The sequence below is a fragment of the Octopus sinensis genome, linkage group LG18 (genome assembly GCF_006345805.1).
Source record: "Octopus sinensis linkage group LG18, ASM634580v1, whole genome shotgun sequence".
In the NCBI taxonomy this organism is placed as follows: Eukaryota; Metazoa; Mollusca; class Cephalopoda; order Octopoda; family Octopodidae; genus Octopus; species Octopus sinensis.
The window spans coordinates 27,928,251-27,949,880 of record NC_043014.1 but is presented as its reverse complement, the minus strand read 5'-3'; the positions used below and the strand labels follow the sequence as shown (position 1 = coordinate 27,949,880).

Below are 21,630 nucleotides of genomic sequence, written 5' to 3'. Positions count from 1 at the left end.
TCTAGTATCTCAAAGATAATGGTGACAGTCATTACTAATGATGTTTTCCAACATTTTAATCTCTTTCTCTCTTTAATAACCACCTTCCTCATCCAATAAGTCAGATCCATTGATTATCTACTCTTCTATGTCACCTTAGAGAAATCTAATGAAAGCAATGTTGTTGATTTCACCATAATCAAAGCTTTCTATCATGTCTAGTATGAGAATTTCTTATCAAAACTGCCTGCCTTCAGGCTCCATCTATCCCTCATTTTTTAAATTGGTAGCTTCCTATCAGATAGTGCTATCATAGCATATGTTGATAGAGCTCTTTCTGTCCTACACTATTAACTGTGATGTAAGAATCATACACCTAAACATCAATGACCAACTTGCAATCACAATCAACAATGCCCACTTTTATGCAGATGATTGTTATCTTTTCTGCATCCTCCAAAGGGGGTATGCCAATATTGTCTTTTTCAACAGTAAAAACACAAGGACTTTAAGAAAATATCATCACAATGTGGCTCACCACCCACCCAACATGACCAGCACCAACTAGAACCTTCGCAATTTCTCCAGATGATCATAGAGGACCTCTGTTGGCAAAACCACATCCTTAACATAGCCTGGACCAAATCTTAAAGACTTACCTCTTCACTTTAGGATACTGATAATTCTACAAAACTTAAGTGACACAAATTTGAGTATTGCTCCCTCAACTGGAAATGTGCTGCTCACATAAATATCCTTGACCACATCTAGAGAAAAGTTACTTGGCTGACAGGCATTAAGTTACAAATACACTGTTATGCTCCAGCCTCTGACCCTCAGGCATGCTATCATCTCTATAATGATGACCCGTAGTTCTTACAGTTTGCTGGTCTGGTGCTACTTCCATTCAGGTATTCTTGTCCCTCTTCTTACCATCTATATTGTATTTAATGTAACCCAAAATGTACAAAAATACAGAGATTATAACTCTGAAAAAAAAAAAAAAACAGAAATAAGGTAAGCAGCAACACACTTGTTTACTATCCCCCACCCTACCTCACCCCACTGAAATATTGAGTAAATTTTTGGTCCCCACTCTTACCTTATTTTAATGAGAAGGTGAAATAGAGTTTGCATCTATATAATTCTATTTTCTTTGCTATTGTGTTGGACAAGGTTGGGTGGTAGGAAGTTTACTTTCCGACCACATGGTTCCAGATTCAGTAAGTTCAGTCTCACTGTGTGGCATCTTAGCTGAGTGTCTTTTGTTATAACCCCAGACTGACCTAAGCCATGTGAGTGGATTTGGTAGATGGAAGTTGAAAGAAGCCCATTGTGCATATATATTTACACATCATCATCGTCAGCATCATCATTGTTTAATGTCTGTTTTCCATACTGGTATGGGTTGAATGGTTTGACAAGGCCAAGAGCCACACCAGGTTCCATATTCTGTTTTGGCATGGTTTCTACAGCTGGATGCCCTTCCTAACACCAACCACTTTACAGAGTGTATTGGGTGCTTTTTAATGGCACCAGCACCAGTGCATTTTATGAGGTACTGTCACTGACAGGGTCACCAAGTACCTTGCATAACAAAACCCCTCAACTGGGAGTGGAAAGAGTATTGAGTGGTTGCAATATTGTGCAGCTGAGAAGATTAAAGGTGTAGAGGGAGAAAGGTGTCTTGCTGTAAAGTAGATACATAGGTACACCAGTTGGAAAAGAAAGGAGTGTGAGTTAGAGACTTATATAAAGAGAGCAATAATGAGAGAGATGATGGTGGGGATGTTTCATGACATTAGAGTGGTGAGAAAAAGTGAAGTGATTGTAGCAAATGATGGAGAGAAATATAGGAGAGGTTCAGGGGCAGGAGTTGCAGTAGAAATGTGAGGGCATTGAAAGTGATAGCAGGTAAGCAAGGTGCTAATGGAGAACAGCACAGGGGATAGAAGGTACAGAAAGGAGGTGATTGGATGAGACAGTAGACAGGGGAAGACAATGGCAAATATAAGTGGTTTGAGGTAGGGGAAGCATCCTAAGTCAAAGAGAGCACACATGTCAAATTTGGTGAAATTCGGTTGAAAATTGTAGGAGTAGGAGTGGTTCACACAAAACACACACAGACAACTTGCCTATTAATATATAAGATAGATAAGTTAATTAGATGATATATTAACCTTTTAAAGGGATGATTACATCCAAGAAAACACTGGTTCTATACCTAATAATTTTGGGAAATAAAGTTATTAACTTTCAACTCTCAATTTTCTTTTCCTCTGTTAATTGAATACGGATTCTTTTATTCTTTTACTTGTTTCAGTCAGTTGACTACAGTCATGCTGGAGCACCATCTTCATTCAAACAAATCAACCCCAGAACTTATTCTTTGTAAGGCTAGTTCTAATTCTATCGGCCTCTTTTGCCAACATGCCAAGTTACGGGAACATAAATACAACAACACCGGTAGTCAAAAAAAAATGATGGTGGGGGGACAACCACAGACACAAAGACACACACGCATATATATACGATGGGCTTTATTCAAGTTCCATCTACCAAATCCACTCACAAGGTTTGGTTGGCCCAAGGTTATAGTAGAAGACACTTGCCCAAGGTGCCACGCTGTGGAACTGAACCTGAAACCATGTGGTTGGGAAGCAAGCCTCTTACCACACAGCCACTCCTGCACCTATATGTATGTATGCATGTATGTATGTCAGGTTGAATAAAAAGTAAGCAACGTTTTGAAACATGAAATTCATCACAATATATTTCAACAATGAGGAAATTTTATTCATCAAATAAATACCATTACAATCAACACATTTTTGCCAACAAGTTGCAGGTTTGTTTATTCTGGTAGTATAAAAATCTGGAGTTCTGGAGCTGATGAACTCTTTGTATGCACTTTCAGCATCAGTTTGATTTTTGAACTTCTCTTGCAGGAAACCATCAAGGTGCTTGTATAAGTGGTAATCGGTAGGAGAAAGGTCTGGGGAATAATCTGGGTGGGGAAGAACTTTGTAGCCAAGTTCCCTCAACTTCGGGAGCATCATTAGTGAAATGTGTGGTTGAAGAATGATTGGCCCTCTTCTGTTGACCAGTCTGGGACAGACAAGTAGCAATTTTTCATTCATTTTGGCAATTTCGTGGCAATATGTTTCTGCAGTAATGTTTCCAGGTTTTAAGAAGTTATACTGGATGAGTCCAGCAGTACATCACCAAACAGTCACCATAACCTTCTTTTTGAAGAGCTCTGGTCTTGGGAAGGTTTTTGGTGCTTCATTTTGGTCCAACCACTGCGAAGAACATTTTTTATTATTGTACAGAGTCCACTTTACATTGCAAGTTACAATACAGTTGAGAAATGAATCCGTCTGGTTATGGAGAAGAAACAACGAGCAAGTTTCATATCTGAGCATTTTCTAATTTTCATTCAAATCATGTGGTACTCATTTGTTGAGCTTTTTTGATTTTCTGATCCTATGCAAATGGTTGCTAACTTGAAGTTCTTTTGCCAGTTCTTGAGTGGTTTCACGTGGATCTTTCTCAATGATGGTCTTTAATTGACCATCATCAATGACAGATTGGCGTCAACTATGCTCATGATTTTCAAGGCTCAGGTCTCCACTGTGAAATTGTTTAAACCATTTTCAAGCTGACCACTCACTGGTCATTTCCTCACCAAATGTTTCATTGATATCATGAGCAGTTTCAGCTGCTTTATGTCCTTTTTTGCAGTTGAATAGCAAAATTGCTTGAATATCACACTTTGATAGTTTCCATTTCAGATGATTGTAACATCAGTGAAAAAAATATCAATGTTAATTTATTGATGCATTTCAGCAAGTCTATCTCTGTATTATCAGACAATTGCAAAAATATGTTGAAAAAAATTCAAAACTGCAAAAATATGGTACAAATTCTTCATGGTTCAAAACGTTGCTTACTTTTTACTCAACCTGGTATATATGTATATAAGGCTGTGCTGGTACTATGTTAAAAGCACTGGTACTGGTGCCACGTTAAAAGCACCCAGTATGCTCTGCGGTGTGGTTGGTATTAGGAAGATACTCATCTGTTCCTATAAAATGCCAAGAAGCTGTCTTTTGGCTTTGAAAAAAGTAGAGGTTTAGTACACTCATGACCACCTGATATCTTTTACATTATTTTGTCCATTCCAACATGTATTGATGTTTTTCTCCCCATAAACACATTTAATGGAATGGTGATGCGTGCAATGGTGGTCCATTGCTGAGGTTTAAGCAAAAACTTGGACTGTCCATATTTTCAACTCTGATTTTTAAAAATTCGCAAAAGATTTAAAGAGTAGAGGTGTTAAAATTAATTTTTTCACTTAATTGTGTGTAGAACACAAATTTGCAAAAAGGTTTCTGAAAATTTTTAAAAATGAAAAAGTTATCAGGGGTTATATGGTGTGTTTAAACCAGAATTCCGCCTTGATTTTAAAAAATTTATCTGAGTTCCCGCAAGAGTGAAATTATAGACTGTATCCTGGAATTAGTAGTCATGCTTTACAATTTCCAACGCGTGGGTTGTCTGTCTAAAATGAGGCAACAGGTATACGTTTATGAGAGGAGGAGGGAGAGAGAGGAGGGGGTTGTTGTTTGGCATGGGTAGATTTATAGATAAAACTATTCCCCCCTGTCACTTACACATAAGCACACTGAAAAAAAAAAAAAAATGAAATAGGCGAGTGACCTCCCCTTCTCATTACTCTCCAGTACAAACACCAGCAGCGACAGTAAAATCCGTAATTTGCCTCTGATCTCTTATATTTTTGACTTGCCGGAGTTCTGTGATCTTTTCAGCACAATTTCTTATCTTATCTACCTTCTAACATGACAACAAGCTGTCGTAGGTGAGAAATTTCATTGATCTACCTCATCGTTTGTTTTGTTTGCCTTTTATGAGTTTATAGCGTACCGCATTGTACGACGATGGTTGTTACAAGATAAAACAATGAGATTTTTTTACTTGTTTCTTGGTATTTGTAATTATTTTTATTTGTTTTATTTATTTTTGTCAACTTTGCTTGTTAGTTGCAATGGTAGAAACTGCGTGGGAAGACAATGAATGTTTGACATCTTTGTGTATTTATATACGACATTCCAAGATTTTGTTTAACTCGAACGTTCAGATAGATTATGTGGATATTATAAAAATATACCCTATAAATGAAAACACCACTAGGCATGCCATTTCTGCTGTTCTGTTCTTTTAAATGAACTATAGATAATGCTTACTTAGAAAAGAAAGGAAAATCCCTCGTATATATTATATGCATAAATGCAAGCATTATATATATATGGATAAAAGAAGCAGCATTTATGCCAGTATCTATGAGGACTGTCAAAACATCTGTCGGTGGTAACGCTTCTACATGTGCGTTTAATTCATTGGATAGAATTTGTCCGTCTCCATTGAGATAATAGAATCAGACCAAATTTGTTCAGTTGTATTAACGCACGCACACATAGAAAATCAGCTGTCATCGTAAATAATTCATTTAAATTGCGCTGTAAATCAATTGGTTGGACCGATTATCATTCTTCATCTGTCAGACTAATTACATAAACCAGCGTATCACTAGTACTACAAGCTAAAATTACAAGAGTGTACAAAATGAATCCCTCTCCTCAGTACGATTAGATCCCTGATTTCTGGTTATTGTATGAAGTTTATAAATGTATTTGTTATTAGATGTGTGTATAATGCTCAGTTCTAGACAACAGAAATAGAATGGAATTGCTCCATTAATGGCTACTTGTTACTGTAGGAACAATTTTCTTTGGAAGCGCTTGTTGCTTATCTATTATGCATACATTTAGATATTGCCTCGCAACTTATTCCTTCTTGTAAATCATTAATCAATTCGCAAAATATTCAACCACCGCTGTCAACGAAACATGCCAAAACTATACTTAACTAGAATGCAAACCTTGGACAAGTTTCTTTGTATCCTCAAGCGTAGTTGTAATGTACTGTAATGTGTATGTGTACGTGCGCGCGTGCGTATATATACAGGTACATGCGCGTATGTTTTGATGTATGTATATAAGTATATATGCAACTGTGTGTGTGCAGTGTATGTATTTATGCATGTGTACATAGCTATATATAGCAAGGTACTTTGCATAGGAACTGAACCCTAGACTACTTCTTTATGATGCGCACAAGTATGGGTGTGTGGTGAAACTTACTTCTTAATCATGAGGTTTTGATTCAGTCATGCTGAACAAGTGTCTTCTATAGCTCAGGACCAACTGGAGCCTTGTGAGTGTATTTGGTTGACAGAAACTGAAAGAAGCCTGCAATATACAGGCATGGTTGTGTGGTAAGAAGTTTGCTTCCCAATCATGGTTCCTGGTTCAGACCCACTGCATGGTACCTTGGGCAAGTGTCTTCTACTATAGCCATAGGCCAACCAAAGCCTTGTAAGTGGATTTGTAAGACGGAAACTGAAAGAAGCCCGTTGTGTGTGTATATATATATATATATATATATATATATATATATATGCACATGTGTGTGTGAGTATTTGTCTTTGTGTCTGTGTTTGTCTGCCACGACTGCTTGACAACTGGTGTTGGTGTGTTTAGATCCCCATAACCTAGCAGTTTGTCAAGAGAGACTGATAGAATAAGTATATATAAGGTTGGAAAAAAATTCTTCCCTATTTCAAGATGGGAAAGAAATAAATGCTTCTTTGATCTTAACTGATATTTTTAATGGAGATAATATTTGCCCTCATTATTGATAAGATAATCTCATCTATTTGGCAAATCTCTTGGGTATAAAATTCTTCAGGTTTTGAAGCAAAGAAACACTCAGTATCCTTTATAATCTCTTCACAATTAATAAACTGTTTTCCCTCAAAATAATGTTGCAATGATCTGAAAATATGATTCTCAGATGGAGCAAGTTCAGGAGAGTAAAGGAAGGTGAAACAAAACTTCTATACTTACTGTCATAATGTTTTTCTGAATGACTTAGGCTGTATGTAGTCTTGTATTATCATGTAAGAGCAATGCTCTTTTATGACTAACCAAATTTTTGTGTGCTGACAATACTTTGCATTAACTGATTGATTTTGGTTTAACACTTTACAATAAATTACACCCTTCATATACCAACAAACACAGTATAATTTTTTTTCTTGTGTAGTCCTGGTTTGAGAATCTAATCTCCTTTTTCACTGGATGCTAACCATTGTCGTTTTCATTGAAAATGATTATAAAGAACCCACTTTTCATCATTTATAATGTTTCTACCCAGGACAGGTTTGGTAGCAAATCTACTCAATAATGAGCAGAGAGTTGTCCTTTGATTAAGCTGAGAAGCAGTCAGATGACGAGGGACTGACAAAGTTTAAACGTTTTTCCCAATTCATGAAGGTGTTTTATGATCAAAGTGTGTTTTGGATTTTCCTGAACTTTGGTTTTCAGAAGCTCAATATTGATAGAACTTGGTTGTCCAGATCAAGAAGAATCTGCAAGAGAAATATTTCCCAAGTAAAACTAGTCAACCCATTAATGGCATGCTTGGACACTTAAAAGCTTCATTTTCATAGATAGAACAACTATTTCTTACCATTACCACAGTTAGAGAGCCCCTTATGAATTCATATAGCATCGTGTCTGATATAGGTCTGACCTAAAATCATTTAAAAAAGGTGAATTTTAATTGCTACGGTATCAAGAAATCTGCAAAGAAAGAAAAATAACATTAGAATGTAAAAATTATATTTATTTTATAACAAGTATTGAAAAAGTATCCTCAAAATGATCATGTGAATATGTGACAGGACTTAGATATGTATGTCCCCTTGTTTTAATATACATTACAGTTTTAAACAAATATTGTTCATTTCTAATCTGTGAAAAGCATGTCTGTTCATGGAGAAATATTACCTTACTTGGAAACAGGTGACTTTTGGTGACAGCAGGGTATCTGGCCATAGAAAAAATCTTCCTCAATGAATTCTGTTGGACCCATGCAAACATACAACAATGTCAAGGATGATATATATATATATATATATATATATATATATATATATATATACATGCATACACACAGTAAGCACTAAGCGCTCATGGAAAATATGTATTCTCAAATGTTGGATGTGTAATGTTTGTGTGCATTGTGCATTAGAGCTGTGAGAAAAACTGGTGATGATAAAAGAAATTAGATGTAGTGTGAAAGTGACATGGACATAAGATGTATATTGAGAATGGTACCAGAATGAAAAAGCACTCCAAGTGAATGGAACCTGTGAAATAAGACCAAGAAAGTCTTGTGATGAAATGGTGAAGGCTGATCTCAAGTTGTTGCATCTTACAAAGGTTATGACAAGAGGCCATCTGTGCAAGTATAGTAGATTGAAAGTTACAAAAATAGAGGTAGTGATTTAGACTAAGGTAATGTAATACACATGTACATGCTGGCATATGTTTGGGAGAGTGTGGATGTATTTATATATATATATGTGATACATATGCTTTTATAGTGTATGTGTATATACCACCAAGTCTACTCTTGTTGTCTCCCCCAACACTTTGAAACTCTCTCATTTCCCTATCACTCACTTTTTCTGTCACCCTTTCCTCTGCCACTCCTCTATTTTCTATTAGCCTACCACCACCCTTATCAATTGACCACTGTGGCCCATCTGAAAGTCAATGTATAGGAGAGGCATTAGACCAATTGTGCCTAAGATATTTTATCTTCTCCTTTTCCTTCTGCACTGTTTGCTGTCACTCCCTTTCATTCTGTCTGCTATCATACTCTTTGTCCTTTACATCCACACATCCTGGGTCCATGTTACACTATCTTTTGGATTTCTGTGTTGTCATCACTTCCATGCCCTTGGTCATGTTGCATTGAGTATCTCACAAAACTGACTACCCCTATCACTTATCCCCTTATCTCACGTCCCTCTTTTCATTTATCACCATCATTCATACCTTTATCTTTCATACCCCAATTACTTGTGTTTCTCACTCTGTAAAGAAGTTGGCAAGCAAGCAGGGACATGAGGGTTTGAGGTCCCTGTAGTTGAGGACATTTCTTGTTCTCTATAATACTGGTGTCATAAAAGATACACCCATTACATTCTGTAAAGTGGTTGGTGTTAATAAGGGCAACTTCCCACAGAAACCAAATCAAAAATGAAATACATAAGATGCAGTCCTTTAACCTGTCTAAATGACCTGTACCCCTAAGTCTGACAATGGCAAATTGTTCAACCTACACCAGTAAAACGATGATGATGATGATAAATATGTACACACACACATGCGCATATATATAACTATGAAAAAGAAAATACTGATGACAGATCAGATGGAAGTTCTGTGGTTGGTGTATATATTTCAGAGTTTCGAAATTAAGGAACAAATAAATCCATTGTTCCTTTCAATCCATTGATATAGTGTCATTTACTAGGTCATAGATGCACTTTTTTTTTAATCTACACCACCTCATTCATGGATGTTGACTCCAGTTTTGGACCAACTGCACAGTTGGCCAGCCCATATGTAAGATGTTTTATGGGATACCACTCATGTGGATGGACGTCGGCATGGTGGGCTTGTCTGTCCTTTGACAGGTCTTTTTTTTTAGTCCTGCTGTGTGTCCACAACACCCTCTTCACCTTGCAAGTCAAGTGGAGGGAGCCAGTTTAATTGCCAGCCACTTGACCATGAAACAGGTAGTATTATTATGTAGTTCCAGTAGCAGGATTTTCCTGGCTTGACCTTGAAAGGCTGATACCTAATAATGGCTGGCAGAACCAGTAGTGCACTGGATGAAATGCTTTGTGGTTGTCTTCTGGCCTTTTATTTTCTGAGATCAGTTTTATCCTTCTATCATGTTTGAAAGTAAGGTACCAGTCAAGCACTGGGATTGATTGTACCAACTTACTCTCTCCCCTTAAAATTGCTAGCCTAGCTGGCAGAAATGTTAGCATATCAATCAAAATGCTTAGCAGCATTTCTTTTAGCTCTTTGCTTTCTGAGTTCAAATTCTGCTATGGTCAAGTTTGCCTTTCATTCTTTTGGGGTTCATCTTCATCATACATCTGTTTTCCATGCTGGGTCAGTATAATCAACTTGTCCCCTCCCCAAAAAATTGCTGGCCTTGTACTAAAATTAGAAAGATTTCATCATCATCATCATCATTGCTTAACATCTGTTTTCCATGTTGGCATGGGTTGGACGGTTTGACAGGAATTGGCCAACCGGGGAACTGTCCCGACTCCAGTTGTCTGTTTTAGCATGATTTCTATGGTTGGATGCCTTTCCTAATGCCAACCATTTTACACAGTGTACTGAGTGTTTTTTATGTGCCACTGGTACACATGTTTACACACAAATGCATTTCACCTGGTGCCAGCACAAGTGCATTTTACATGGCATCAGCACGTAAAATTAGAATTATTATTATTAATCATTAACATTTTGTAAAAAATGCTCAGTGGCATTTGATCTAGTTCTTCATATTCTAAATTCAAATCTTGCTGAGGTCAACTCTGCTTTTCACCCTTTCAGGGTCAATAAAATAAGTACCAGTCAAGTACTGAAGTTGATGTAAATCAACTTTCCTTCCAATCAAAATTGTTGGCTTTATGCCAAAATTCAAAAGAATTATCATATTCAAGGTGGTGAGTTAGCAGAATCATTAGCACACCAGGCAAAATTCTTTGCAGCATTTCCTCTGTCTTTGTGTTCTGCCAAGGCCAACTTTGCCTTTCATCCTTTTTAAGTATCAGTTGAGTTCTGGGGCAGGAGTCAATGTAATCAACTAGCCCTCTTCTACAAATTTTCAAGTCTTGTGCTTATAGTATTACACAAATAAGGCTGGTGGATTGGCAGAATTGGTAAAGCACTATATTAAATTTCTTGTGGAATAGTGTTAATTTCCTTTATCTTGTTATTACTTGTTTCAGTCATTAGACTGTGGGCATGCTGGAGCACCACTTTGAAGAGTTTTTAGTTGAACAGATCAACCCCAGTATGTATTTTTCTATCGGTCACTCTTATAGAAACCAACACACATATATATATGTGTGTGTGTGTGCATATATATATATACAGACAAGCAGGTAAGCAGACTGACTAACTGGGCTTTTACCTATTTCTGTCTACCAAATCCACTTACAAGGATTTGATCAGCCCAAGGTTATAGTAGAAGATTGTGGGGCTGAACCCAGAACTATGTGGTTGGGAAGCAAGCTTCCTACACACAGCCATGCCTGCACCTAATTGAAATCCTGCAAGTACCAATTTTGCTTATCACCCATCAAGTGTTGGGTTGGTTTGCTCCAACTTTTACAAGAACCTTTGGTCTTGTATATTTTAGAAACCACTATTACAGTCTTCAAAAGTGAATACAACAGTGTGCATGTATGTCCATTGATACAGTGACTGTAACATGATGTCAGAAAATTTCCATTTAAAATGAAATTGGAATTGCGTCGTAAAAAAAAACATTTATTGGGTCTTAGTTTATTGATCTATATGAAACAATTATAAGATCCCTTTAGTCCTGTGTTGCTAGTGCTGATACCACAGTAAAATGCACCCAGTGCTTATAGTATACTGCTATAGAAACCTACCTGAAATGATATGTATCTGCACCTATCTATAAGAACAGCTGATCACAGTAAGGAAGGACTTGGATCATAATGACTTATCCAATATATGCCAGGATAGAAATCATCATTATTTTAACATCTGGATGGCTCAGATAATAATCATCGAGACAGATTTTCTATGGTTGAATGCCCTTCCTTTGCCATTCCTTATCTGTTTCTAAGCAAGGTAGTAATTTACCTAGTCCAGACTGGTTTTCACAGAAGACTGCAAACAAAACACCACTGCTTACATGATGTTGAAGTATTTTTTTACAATTAATGCATGACAAAGATATACAACTGCACACAGGTGCAGGCATGGGTGTATGTCTGAGAGGTTTGCTTACTAACCATGTGGTTTCAGGTAAAATTCTACTGCACTGCACATTCTGCTACGGCCCTAGAGCATGTGAGTGAGACTGGTCAACAGAAAATGAAAGAAGTCTGCTGCTTGTATGTATGTGTGTGTTTACATTTGCACTCTATGAAAGGTACAAGCTACAGATCCCTCATTTGAAAAATAGGTAAGAGTTAATGACTGGAAGGTATCTGGTTGTAAAACAATACAATACCTTAATATATTCATGTCACCTATACTAGATTGGAAAAATGGATGTAAACCAAATATGTGTATGTATGTACATATGTATATATCTCTATAGATATATATGTATGTATGTGTGCGTGTGTGTATATGTACATCTGTCTATGTGTGTGTATGTATACTTATATATATGCATATGTGTGTGTGTATATTATATATATATTACTCTTTACTCTTACTTGTTTCAGTCATTTGACTGCGGCCATGCTGGAGCACCATCTTTAGTCGAGCAAATCGACCCCAGGACTTATTTTTTGGAAGCCTTGTACTTATTCTATCGGTCTCTTTTGCCAAACCACTAAGTTACAGGGATGTAAACACTCCACCATTGGTTGTCAAGCAATGTTGGGGGGACAAACACAGACACACAAACATACACACACACACACATATATATATATATACATATATACGATGGGCTTCTTTCAGTTTCCATCTACCAAATCTACTCACAAGGCTTTGATTGGCCCGAGGCTATAGTAGAAGACACTTGCCCATGGTTCCACGCTGTGGGAATGAACAAGGAACCATGTAGTTGGTAAGCAAGCTATGTACCACACAGCCACTCCATATATATGATTATCATTGTTTTAACATCCAGTTTTCCATGTTCTCATGAGTTGGGCAGAATTCATTGAGGCAGATTTTTGATGGCCAGATGACTTTCCTGTCTCCAAGTTTTCAAGCAAGGTAATATTTCCCCCTAGCTGGATATGTTTTCATAGAAGGTTGGAAATGAAGGATACCACTTTTATGATGACAATGCTGAATTACAACTGTCAAGGCGACCCCCCACACACATTTATAAAACACAAACACATATAATGGGGTTCTTTCAGTTTCCATCTGCCAAATTCTCTCACAAGGCTTTGGTCAACCTGGAGCTATAGTAGAAGACACTTGTCCAAGGTGCAGTCAATGGATTCAAACCCAATACTACTTTTAAGCCTGGGACTTATTCTTTCAGGCTTTTTGCTGAATTGCTAAGTTGCAGAGGTGTAAATAAACCAACACCTGTTGTCACATACAGAGAGAAAAACACAAACATACATACACATATTCACACACACACACATACATACACACATCACCCTCATTCTTTTACTAACACTTTTCAGTGTGCTTTTGCTATGAGTCAACAAAATTTAACATACCACAAAAGTTGTTGCTAACTGATAGATCACCATTAAAAGAAAACATTTCAACCACTAATACTACCAAATGATTTGTATACAATGAAAATAGAAAATATCTTTGAAAATTAAATATTATGAATCCATCAAGGTTCAGTCCTCAGTCATTTTCTATTCATCACAGGCCATCACAGAGGTGGCTAAAATTGGTTAACCCTAACCCTAAAATTGGTTGCCCATGCAAATTTATATACATTGATTATTTAGTTCTCGTAGCTGAAACTGTAATGGAATTAGAGGAGAAATTCCAAGCATGTAAGCTAAACCTAGAATCAAGAGGCCTCTGTAAACAAAGACTAAAGTTTTAGTAAGTTGGAAAGAAGACAGAACATTGATATATAATCAGGGAAATAGCCTTGCTTGATATGCAGAGGTGTAGGTGTAGGTATAAACTTTATATGCTGTGCCCAATATAACTTACAGACACAAGGCATGCAGAATCACAGACAGATTAATAGGAGTAAGCTTTATATGACAGATGCACTGGTGCAGTACATATTGTGAGCACATCAGAAACAAATTCTTAAATGTCCAGATGGCTTACTAGAAGTACTCAATAGCGTTTATTACCTAGAGACATAATTAGCAGGGCAAGTAGTTGCACTGAAAGTATAGTAGCCAGGATAAGAACAGGTTGGGAAAAGTCCAGGAAGCTACCACCACAGATGGCAACAAAGGTCCCTCAGAGTGAAGGGTAGATTGTATGGCACTTGTGTTAGAACTGTGATGCTACTAAGTAACAAGACATGGTCTTGAACACAGAAGATTTGCAAGGATTAGAAAGAAATGAAGCTGGCGTACACCTAGATAAGATGCAGTTTGGCCTTGTGCCTGGAAGAGATACCATGAATGCAATCTTTCTAGCACTTGTTTACTTGGAGAAGACATTTGATAGAATACCAAGTTCAGTAGTTTGGTTGTTGCTGAGGAAACTAGATGTATATGAATGGTTTGTGAGGGTTGTAGAAGCTATGTACACTGATGCAATTAGTAAAGTGAGAGTCAATAACGATTTTAGTGATGTGTTTTGTGTGAAGGTAGGTGTCCATCAAGGCTCAGTCCTCAGTCCTCTCCTATTCATAGTCTTACAGGCCATCAGAGTGGAGTTTAAGACTGATTGTCCATGGAAATTCTTATATGCTGATGATCTAGTTCTTGTAGCTGACTTTAAAGTGGAGATGATGTTTCAGGTATGGAAGCTAAACCTGGAATTTGGAGGCTTCAAGATAAACTTAGCAAAGATGAAGGTTTTACTAAGTTGCTAAAAAGACAACCCTATTATTTTCAGAGAAATGGTCTTAATATACAGAGAAGGAATAGGTATAAGCTATGTGAGTTACGGACATTTGAGGTGTAGTGGGATCACAAGCAGACTAACAAAGTAAGTAAACTCTGCACATGACAGATGCACTGATGAATACATACTTAAAGCACATCAGAAATAAATTTTCTGAAATTCCCAGATACTTCCCTAGAAGTAATTGATAAGTTTTCTTACCTAGGAAACATAATTAGCAGAAAAGGTGGTTGTGCTGAAAATATAGCAACCAGAATAAGTTTAGGTTAGAAAATGTTCAGTGAGCTGCTACCACTGCAGGACTTTGTGCTTAGAGTGAAGGATAGGTTTTTAAGACACTGGTGTTAGAACTTTGATGCTGCATTGCATTAAGACATGGGCTTTGAATGCAGAAGAGTTGCAAGGGCCAGAAAGAAATGAAGCTAGGGTGCTCTGATAGATGTGCAATATAAGTACATGGAAGACTAACAGTAAATGTATTGAAAGAAAAATTGGGCTAAAAAGGACTCAGATGTAGTGAGCAAGAAAGATGACTGTACTGGTATGGACATGTGATGCATATGGATGAAGACAGCTGTATAAAGAAGTGCCAATCAATGAGGATAGAGGTTGTGGAAACCCAGCAAGATATGGGACAAAGTATTGAAGGCTGATCTCAGGACCTTGAACTTCATGGAGGAGATGACAAAGGACTGGGATAAATGGTACCTGAGAAGACCTGCTCATCTTGGTGAAACAGTTTCTGGAAATGTGTGTGTGTGTGTGTATATATATATATATTTACACTCCTGCATATATGTATTTACTCTGTTATAAACCCAAACTGGGATATCTAAGTTTAAAAGGTTTTAATCAACTAAAAATATAGCAATCTGCAATACAAACAGATTGCTAAATTGTAAGCAAAACCAAACTTCAACGCAATTACAGTTTTATGCAGTGATTACTCATTCTACTGTGTACAATCCTCGTGAAAATGCTCAATGTGAAAGGTATAATGGAGTAATATGGAATTCCATTTGGAATGATACGCAAATAGACCAACAATTCAACTCAATGCTTTGTGGGTACTAGGAATAGGTAGTTCTAGTAAGGGTTTTACCCAGTCAGGTTTCAAGTTACCATTTTGAATTTCATAGCCAAGCAATCAAATCAGTGTAGTGCTGTAAATGCATTTGGCATCATTAAAAGTTAAATTTCAGTCTTTTACAACTTGAAGAAAATGTTTCAAGTTTTGATCATGTTCTTCCTTTGATTTACCACACACAGTTATGTTGTCGATATATGCAAAAGTAGCTCTACAATTATGGCTTTCGATTATATTATCGATCACTCTCTGGAAACAGGGCATTGCATTTGTAAGTCCAACAGCAATACGTTTGCTTTGATATAATTTTCCCTGTGCTTCGATAGCCATGTAGGATCGATTTTCAACTGGAATCTCAACTTGATGATATGCACTTTTGAGTTCCAGTGTGCTAAAATGATTAAATTGAGTTATTTTTGTGACCATGTCATGCATATTTGGCAATGGATATCCATCTAATTGCGTAAACTTATTTATAGTCTCACTATAATCAATACACAGTTTTTCACGATGATTTTCTCCTGATATTACCAGTACCTAGGCTTGCCAGGGACAAACACTGTGTTCAATTGCCCCTTCTATCTACAAACAAATTATCAAGTACCACCAGCTTTACTTGCTTGTAAATTCTTCCTTGAAGTTCAGTTGATCCCATACAATAACCATCCCTTTAGAAACGATTTCCATTGACAGCCATGTTAATTTCATTTCTCTCGAACTTCACTACCAATTTGTTTTTACTTTGCAAAGTCTTTGCTAATATGATTCATAATAGAGCTGGTATCAATCAAAGCAAATGCTTTCACGCTATCAACTGTTATTGTATAATTAACTTTAGTAGCAGCTCCTCCTTGACATCAAACCGTGGCAAAGTTGCCATCATCAAGAGCTGCTGATGTCTTATCAAAATTTTTGCGGATACTTGACCAGCATTCTTTAGCAAAATGACCAAAATATCCATATTTGTAACACTTGCTCTGCCTAGTGGGACACTTAAATCTCAGATGAAAATCATTAGATCTGCAAAAGGTGTAGGATTTTTGGGTTCGTTTTGTTGCTGCACAAGCTATGTTTCCATCAGGAATTGAGATTTTGTCTTCTTCACGTGGAATAAACATTGATAAACAGTTCCCTGCCTGTTTATAGCAGTCTGACTGCTGTTATACACTTCAGAATTCCTTTGAGCAACTTCCAGCATGCAAGCTTGGTTAAATATCGCTTCTAAAGTTATCGCTACATCTTGAACATTTTCTAAAAGTCTAAGGCGAGTTGAAGATGACATTAATCCCGAGATAAATGTGTCACAAACAACTTCATTTTTGTGAGTCTCAGTGACTGCTCTGTACCCGCAATCTTTAGCTAGTCATTTCAATTTCTGTAAATAATCGTCAACTGATTGACTTGGTTCTTGTTTGCATGTTATCAAAAGCTGTCTCACAAAAATAATGTTCAAAGGTTTCATGTACAGTCTCTCCAGAGTTTGAATTGCTTCTGCGTAATTCTCACATTCACTTATGAGTTCGTAAACGTCTTTATCTATGTGAACTATTAAACTCCTAAGCTTGCTTTCATCAGTGATAGGCAGTTCAGCGGGAAGTGATTCTAAAAAATTTATAAAAGTTCTGAACCAATATTTCCATTCTTTTGAAGCTTGACTCGAACTTGGATCAGCGGTGAACAAATTTGGTTTGATAAATTTGCTGTCCAATCTCTTTCTCTAGCTATTTTTAGTTGATTAAATTGTTATAAACCCAAACTGGAATATCTAAGTTTAAAAGGTTTTAATCAACTAAAAATACAGCAATCTTCAATACAAACAAAGATTGCTAAATTGTAAGAAAAACTAAACTTCAATGCATGTTTTATGCAGTGAGTTGCTACAGCCTCGACTAACTAAAAACCAACACTGAACACGTCGTGCCGCAAACAGAACAGAACTCCGCACAACCGCACTGCAGGCAAATAACAGCAATCGAGACAATAAAAAACACACACACACATATGTATTTATACACATATATGTATTTACACACACACACATTTATACATATATATATACATTTACACAAACACACATGTATATATTTGTATTTACACACGCACACAATAAACATATATATATGTATGTATTTACACACACACACACATATACATAACGTCCACAAACAACTGGGCTCCTTATCCAATATCTTCCTCAAACCATCCCCAACACCAATTATTTCTGCTTAAATGCTGCTGTAATTATATTTGAGCAGAACTGCATATTTTATCATCTTTTTCTCTGATACCAGTTATCTTTCTCACTACCTCGAACAATTTTACTTGATATCCATCCTTTATTCTTAATACAGTCCCTCTCCTCTCACATTTTGCATTGGTTATTCTTCTGTGCTACCTAATTATCTCAGCTTCTCCACCATTATACATCTCTGACATTGCTCCATCTGATTTCATTTGTTTAAGCCCCTGCAAAATTCCTTGAATGAAAAATCATGTATTAATTTGGATAACTTCTTTTCCTCCAAAGTAGCCCAGTTCTATGTGGATGGAATTTTGAAGCAACCAAATACATGGACTAAAATCATTAACAATAATGGAGGGTATTTGATGAATAAAAATTATTGTAATACAAGTAGATTTATTTTATTTTCATTTTTCAAAAATAACACAAAACTTTCTGAATGACTGTGTGTGTATGTCCACTCAACTGTAAATGGGTAACTCTGTGATGGACTGGTGTTCTGTTCAGGAGAAATGTTACTTGCCCACCTGTCCTACTACTGGCATTATTAGAAAGCTTCAACAACACAAGTGTATTATAACTAGTGGTGTATGAAAACATCTGATAGTCTGGTCAATACACTGATATATGTATCTATAATGCCCCCAAACTCCACCGCATATGTCCCTGCTAACTATGTCACTATTCATTCAGCTACTGTAATTATAAGAGAACTGCACATATTTCATACACTTTTGTGCTACCACTTCTCCTTTTGTCATCCTTCAGTCTCAATAATATCTTTCCCACTTTATTTTCCACTGAACACACTTTTCCTTTGAGCTACATTTTATGACTGTCATATCCCACCATAATATGACAAAAAAAAAGGCTTTTTTAAAAGAATACAGCAGATATAGCTAAAAGGAGTGGTCAGTCCACCTCATGGTGCCAGTGGATAATATGGAAAAGGTATTGCCCTGGAGGATGGCAAGGGAGACACGCTGGAACAGCCACTCAGACTTAGGGACCTTGCACTTGTGGATAGCTATTTCAATCTTGATAGCAGGGATGAATGCTGGAGGTCTCCATTGGCACAGACTTGATCACAAATCTGTCAGAAGCTTGTAGTGTCTAACCCATGCTTTATGATCTCCTTGAGAGTAGCATGATATGGAAGGTGACCAGCACTATAATGGCATGAAAATGGGTGGAGACTGAAAAAGTCTACAATTGATCCACAGCAGAGGCTTACAGATTTTGAGGTCAAGCATTAAGAAACACTGATGTGCAAACAGTTGCTATCCAGCTGAATGCTAGTCAAAAGTGATAGCATTGTATTGAGCTTGCACTGTTGTGGGACCGGGAGGCTGAGTGAAAACGGACAGTGCGGAGGAGACTGAGCTGGCTCTATGTCTTGTAGGCCACCTTGTGCTCTCCGATTACAGTAATTGTGTGGATGAGGACATAGCAAGCAGTCACTGATGAGAGAAATGCCTGCAGGAACAGTGAGACCGAAGGCCAAGGCTGCCATATCTGACAGGTAAGGTGGCCTGTTGCAATCCAGTGTCATCAAACCAGATATTGTATACCTCCTCAGTGGTCCATTGGATACAGGCACTGAGACCTGTGAAGAGTGATGCATAGCAGTAGCAAGGGTCTTTGTGGAATGTATATAGAAGCTTTGGCATGACAACATAGTTCCTGAACAAGAAGAATGTCAGATGGATGTTGATCAGGTTCAGTATATTTGTCAGAATCATTAACACCTTTTCATATCTGCTATCATTCTCAACACTTTCATATATCTGCCTCTGACATCCACCATTCTTTGTTGCTATATCCACCTTTACATACTTCTGGCATCCATATCTTACTATGTATCTCCCACCCACCTTTTGTTTTCACATCATCTTCCTATTTCTCATTTATCTATGGTTTTATTATACTACTGTCTTCCATATCACTTATCACCCCATCATTCCTGACCTTTTCCTATTTCCTTCACCTTCACCCCCAAGCTGATATTCACCATCAGCCAGGCCTTCAACCATGTTCACTATTCACTGCATTCACATTTAACTCCATCTCTACCCATCTGTCACTCACCTTATCACACTCTTACAAACTCAACTATTTGCTCTTCCTGATCCTTTGTCCCTGTTCTCTCTTACATTCATCTTGTGCTTTGAGAGTACACCCTAACCTTATCACCACCATCTTTATCTCTTTTTCCAGCTTCTCTCAGTCACCCTTATATCATGTAATATTTCCATGTATCCCCTCTACAGCAAAATACCTGTTCATCTATTGTACTTCAGCATCTGGCATAAACTACCTCTCTCTCTACAACACACTTACTCAACTGGGGGGGCTTTTTCATTTTCTTTGTCTTGAAATATAAGATTTGACAAGGTATTAATTAGCTTAATACTTTAATGGTGAAAAAATAAGAGTCTTAACATTTCAGACATTAGTCCTTGATCAGAAGAAAGATAGAAGCATAGAGGAGATGAGAAACCAAAACAGTGAAGAAAAAAACAGACAAAAGGTTAGAAACTTGGGAATACTATTCTATGGTAGAGAGTTAAGAAGAGAAGAGGCAGGTGTATATACACAAGTTATTTGTGTATCCATTTCTGGAAGCAGGTGTATGAGAGGAGAGGTGTGTGTGTGTTTAAATGTGGTATATGTTAGTGTGTGGAAGTATAGAGTATAGATTTATGAGGGTGTTGGGTGTTTGTTTATGTGCGTGTGTGTATTTGTTAAATGGATAGTGAGAAAGTGAGGATGTGAGAGTGGGTGCAAATAAGATGGAGAATAGATATTGGTGAAGTAAATGAGATGACAAAAGCAATATGGAGGCTGTAAGCATCTGATAGAAATGTGTACCTGTGTGTTAGAAAATTATATCAGAGGGTGAAATGTTTTAACAAAGAGGAAAAATTTAAACTAAATGAGAAAAAAGAGAGAAAATGTGTGAAGTCAATGAAGAGAGGAAAAGACAAAGAAATTTATATTACATATAGCGTCACCTTGAATTCATTTACTCATGCTTGTATGGATTGGATGGGTCTTCTCCAACACTGCATGTTACCACCTGTTGCATTCCTTTGTTATCTCTTGAGATTAGCTTTACTACTTTTACCCTTGTCTTCCATGATCTCACATAGAGCTCCTGGGTATTTTTTGCCCAGCTGTCTTCCATTTGAATTATATGTCTGTACAACACAATCACCTCTTTCCCACACTACATCTGATTCCTCTTATGCCAAGTGTCTCTTCAGTTTTTCATCTGTGCCTCATCACTTGTGCACACCAACATTACATATCAAATGGAGTATGTTTGCTTTATTTCTGTCCCACTTTCACACCTCTACATTCACTACACTCATGTTACTATCATGCAGCATTGCAGTTAATACACAAACATATACCCTTCACTCATAAAATGAATCTGTTTTGTGAACAGAGGAAATAGCTTCCTGAACTTTTTCCACCCTAGTCTTATTCTGTATATTAAGCAGTATATATTTTCTTGGTAGTATCAGAGAACTGTCTTCTTTCTTACTAAAACTATAGTCTTT

General features: G+C 37.0%; 1 protein-coding gene across 1 annotated transcript in view; it reads left to right on the top strand.

Annotated features, from left to right (window-relative positions):
• The first annotated feature begins 4,699 nt into the window (after positions 1 to 4,699).
• The window catches only part of LOC115221750, a 24,483-nt gene continuing 7,552 nt past the window's right edge, over positions 4,700 to 21,630 (top strand). The window contains exon 1 of the mRNA XM_029791965.2: positions 4,700 to 4,864. Coding sequence (XP_029647825.1) covers positions 4,845 to 4,864 — 20 coding nt within the window. The 5' untranslated portion in view covers positions 4,700 to 4,844. The remainder of the gene's footprint in view (positions 4,865 to 21,630) is intronic.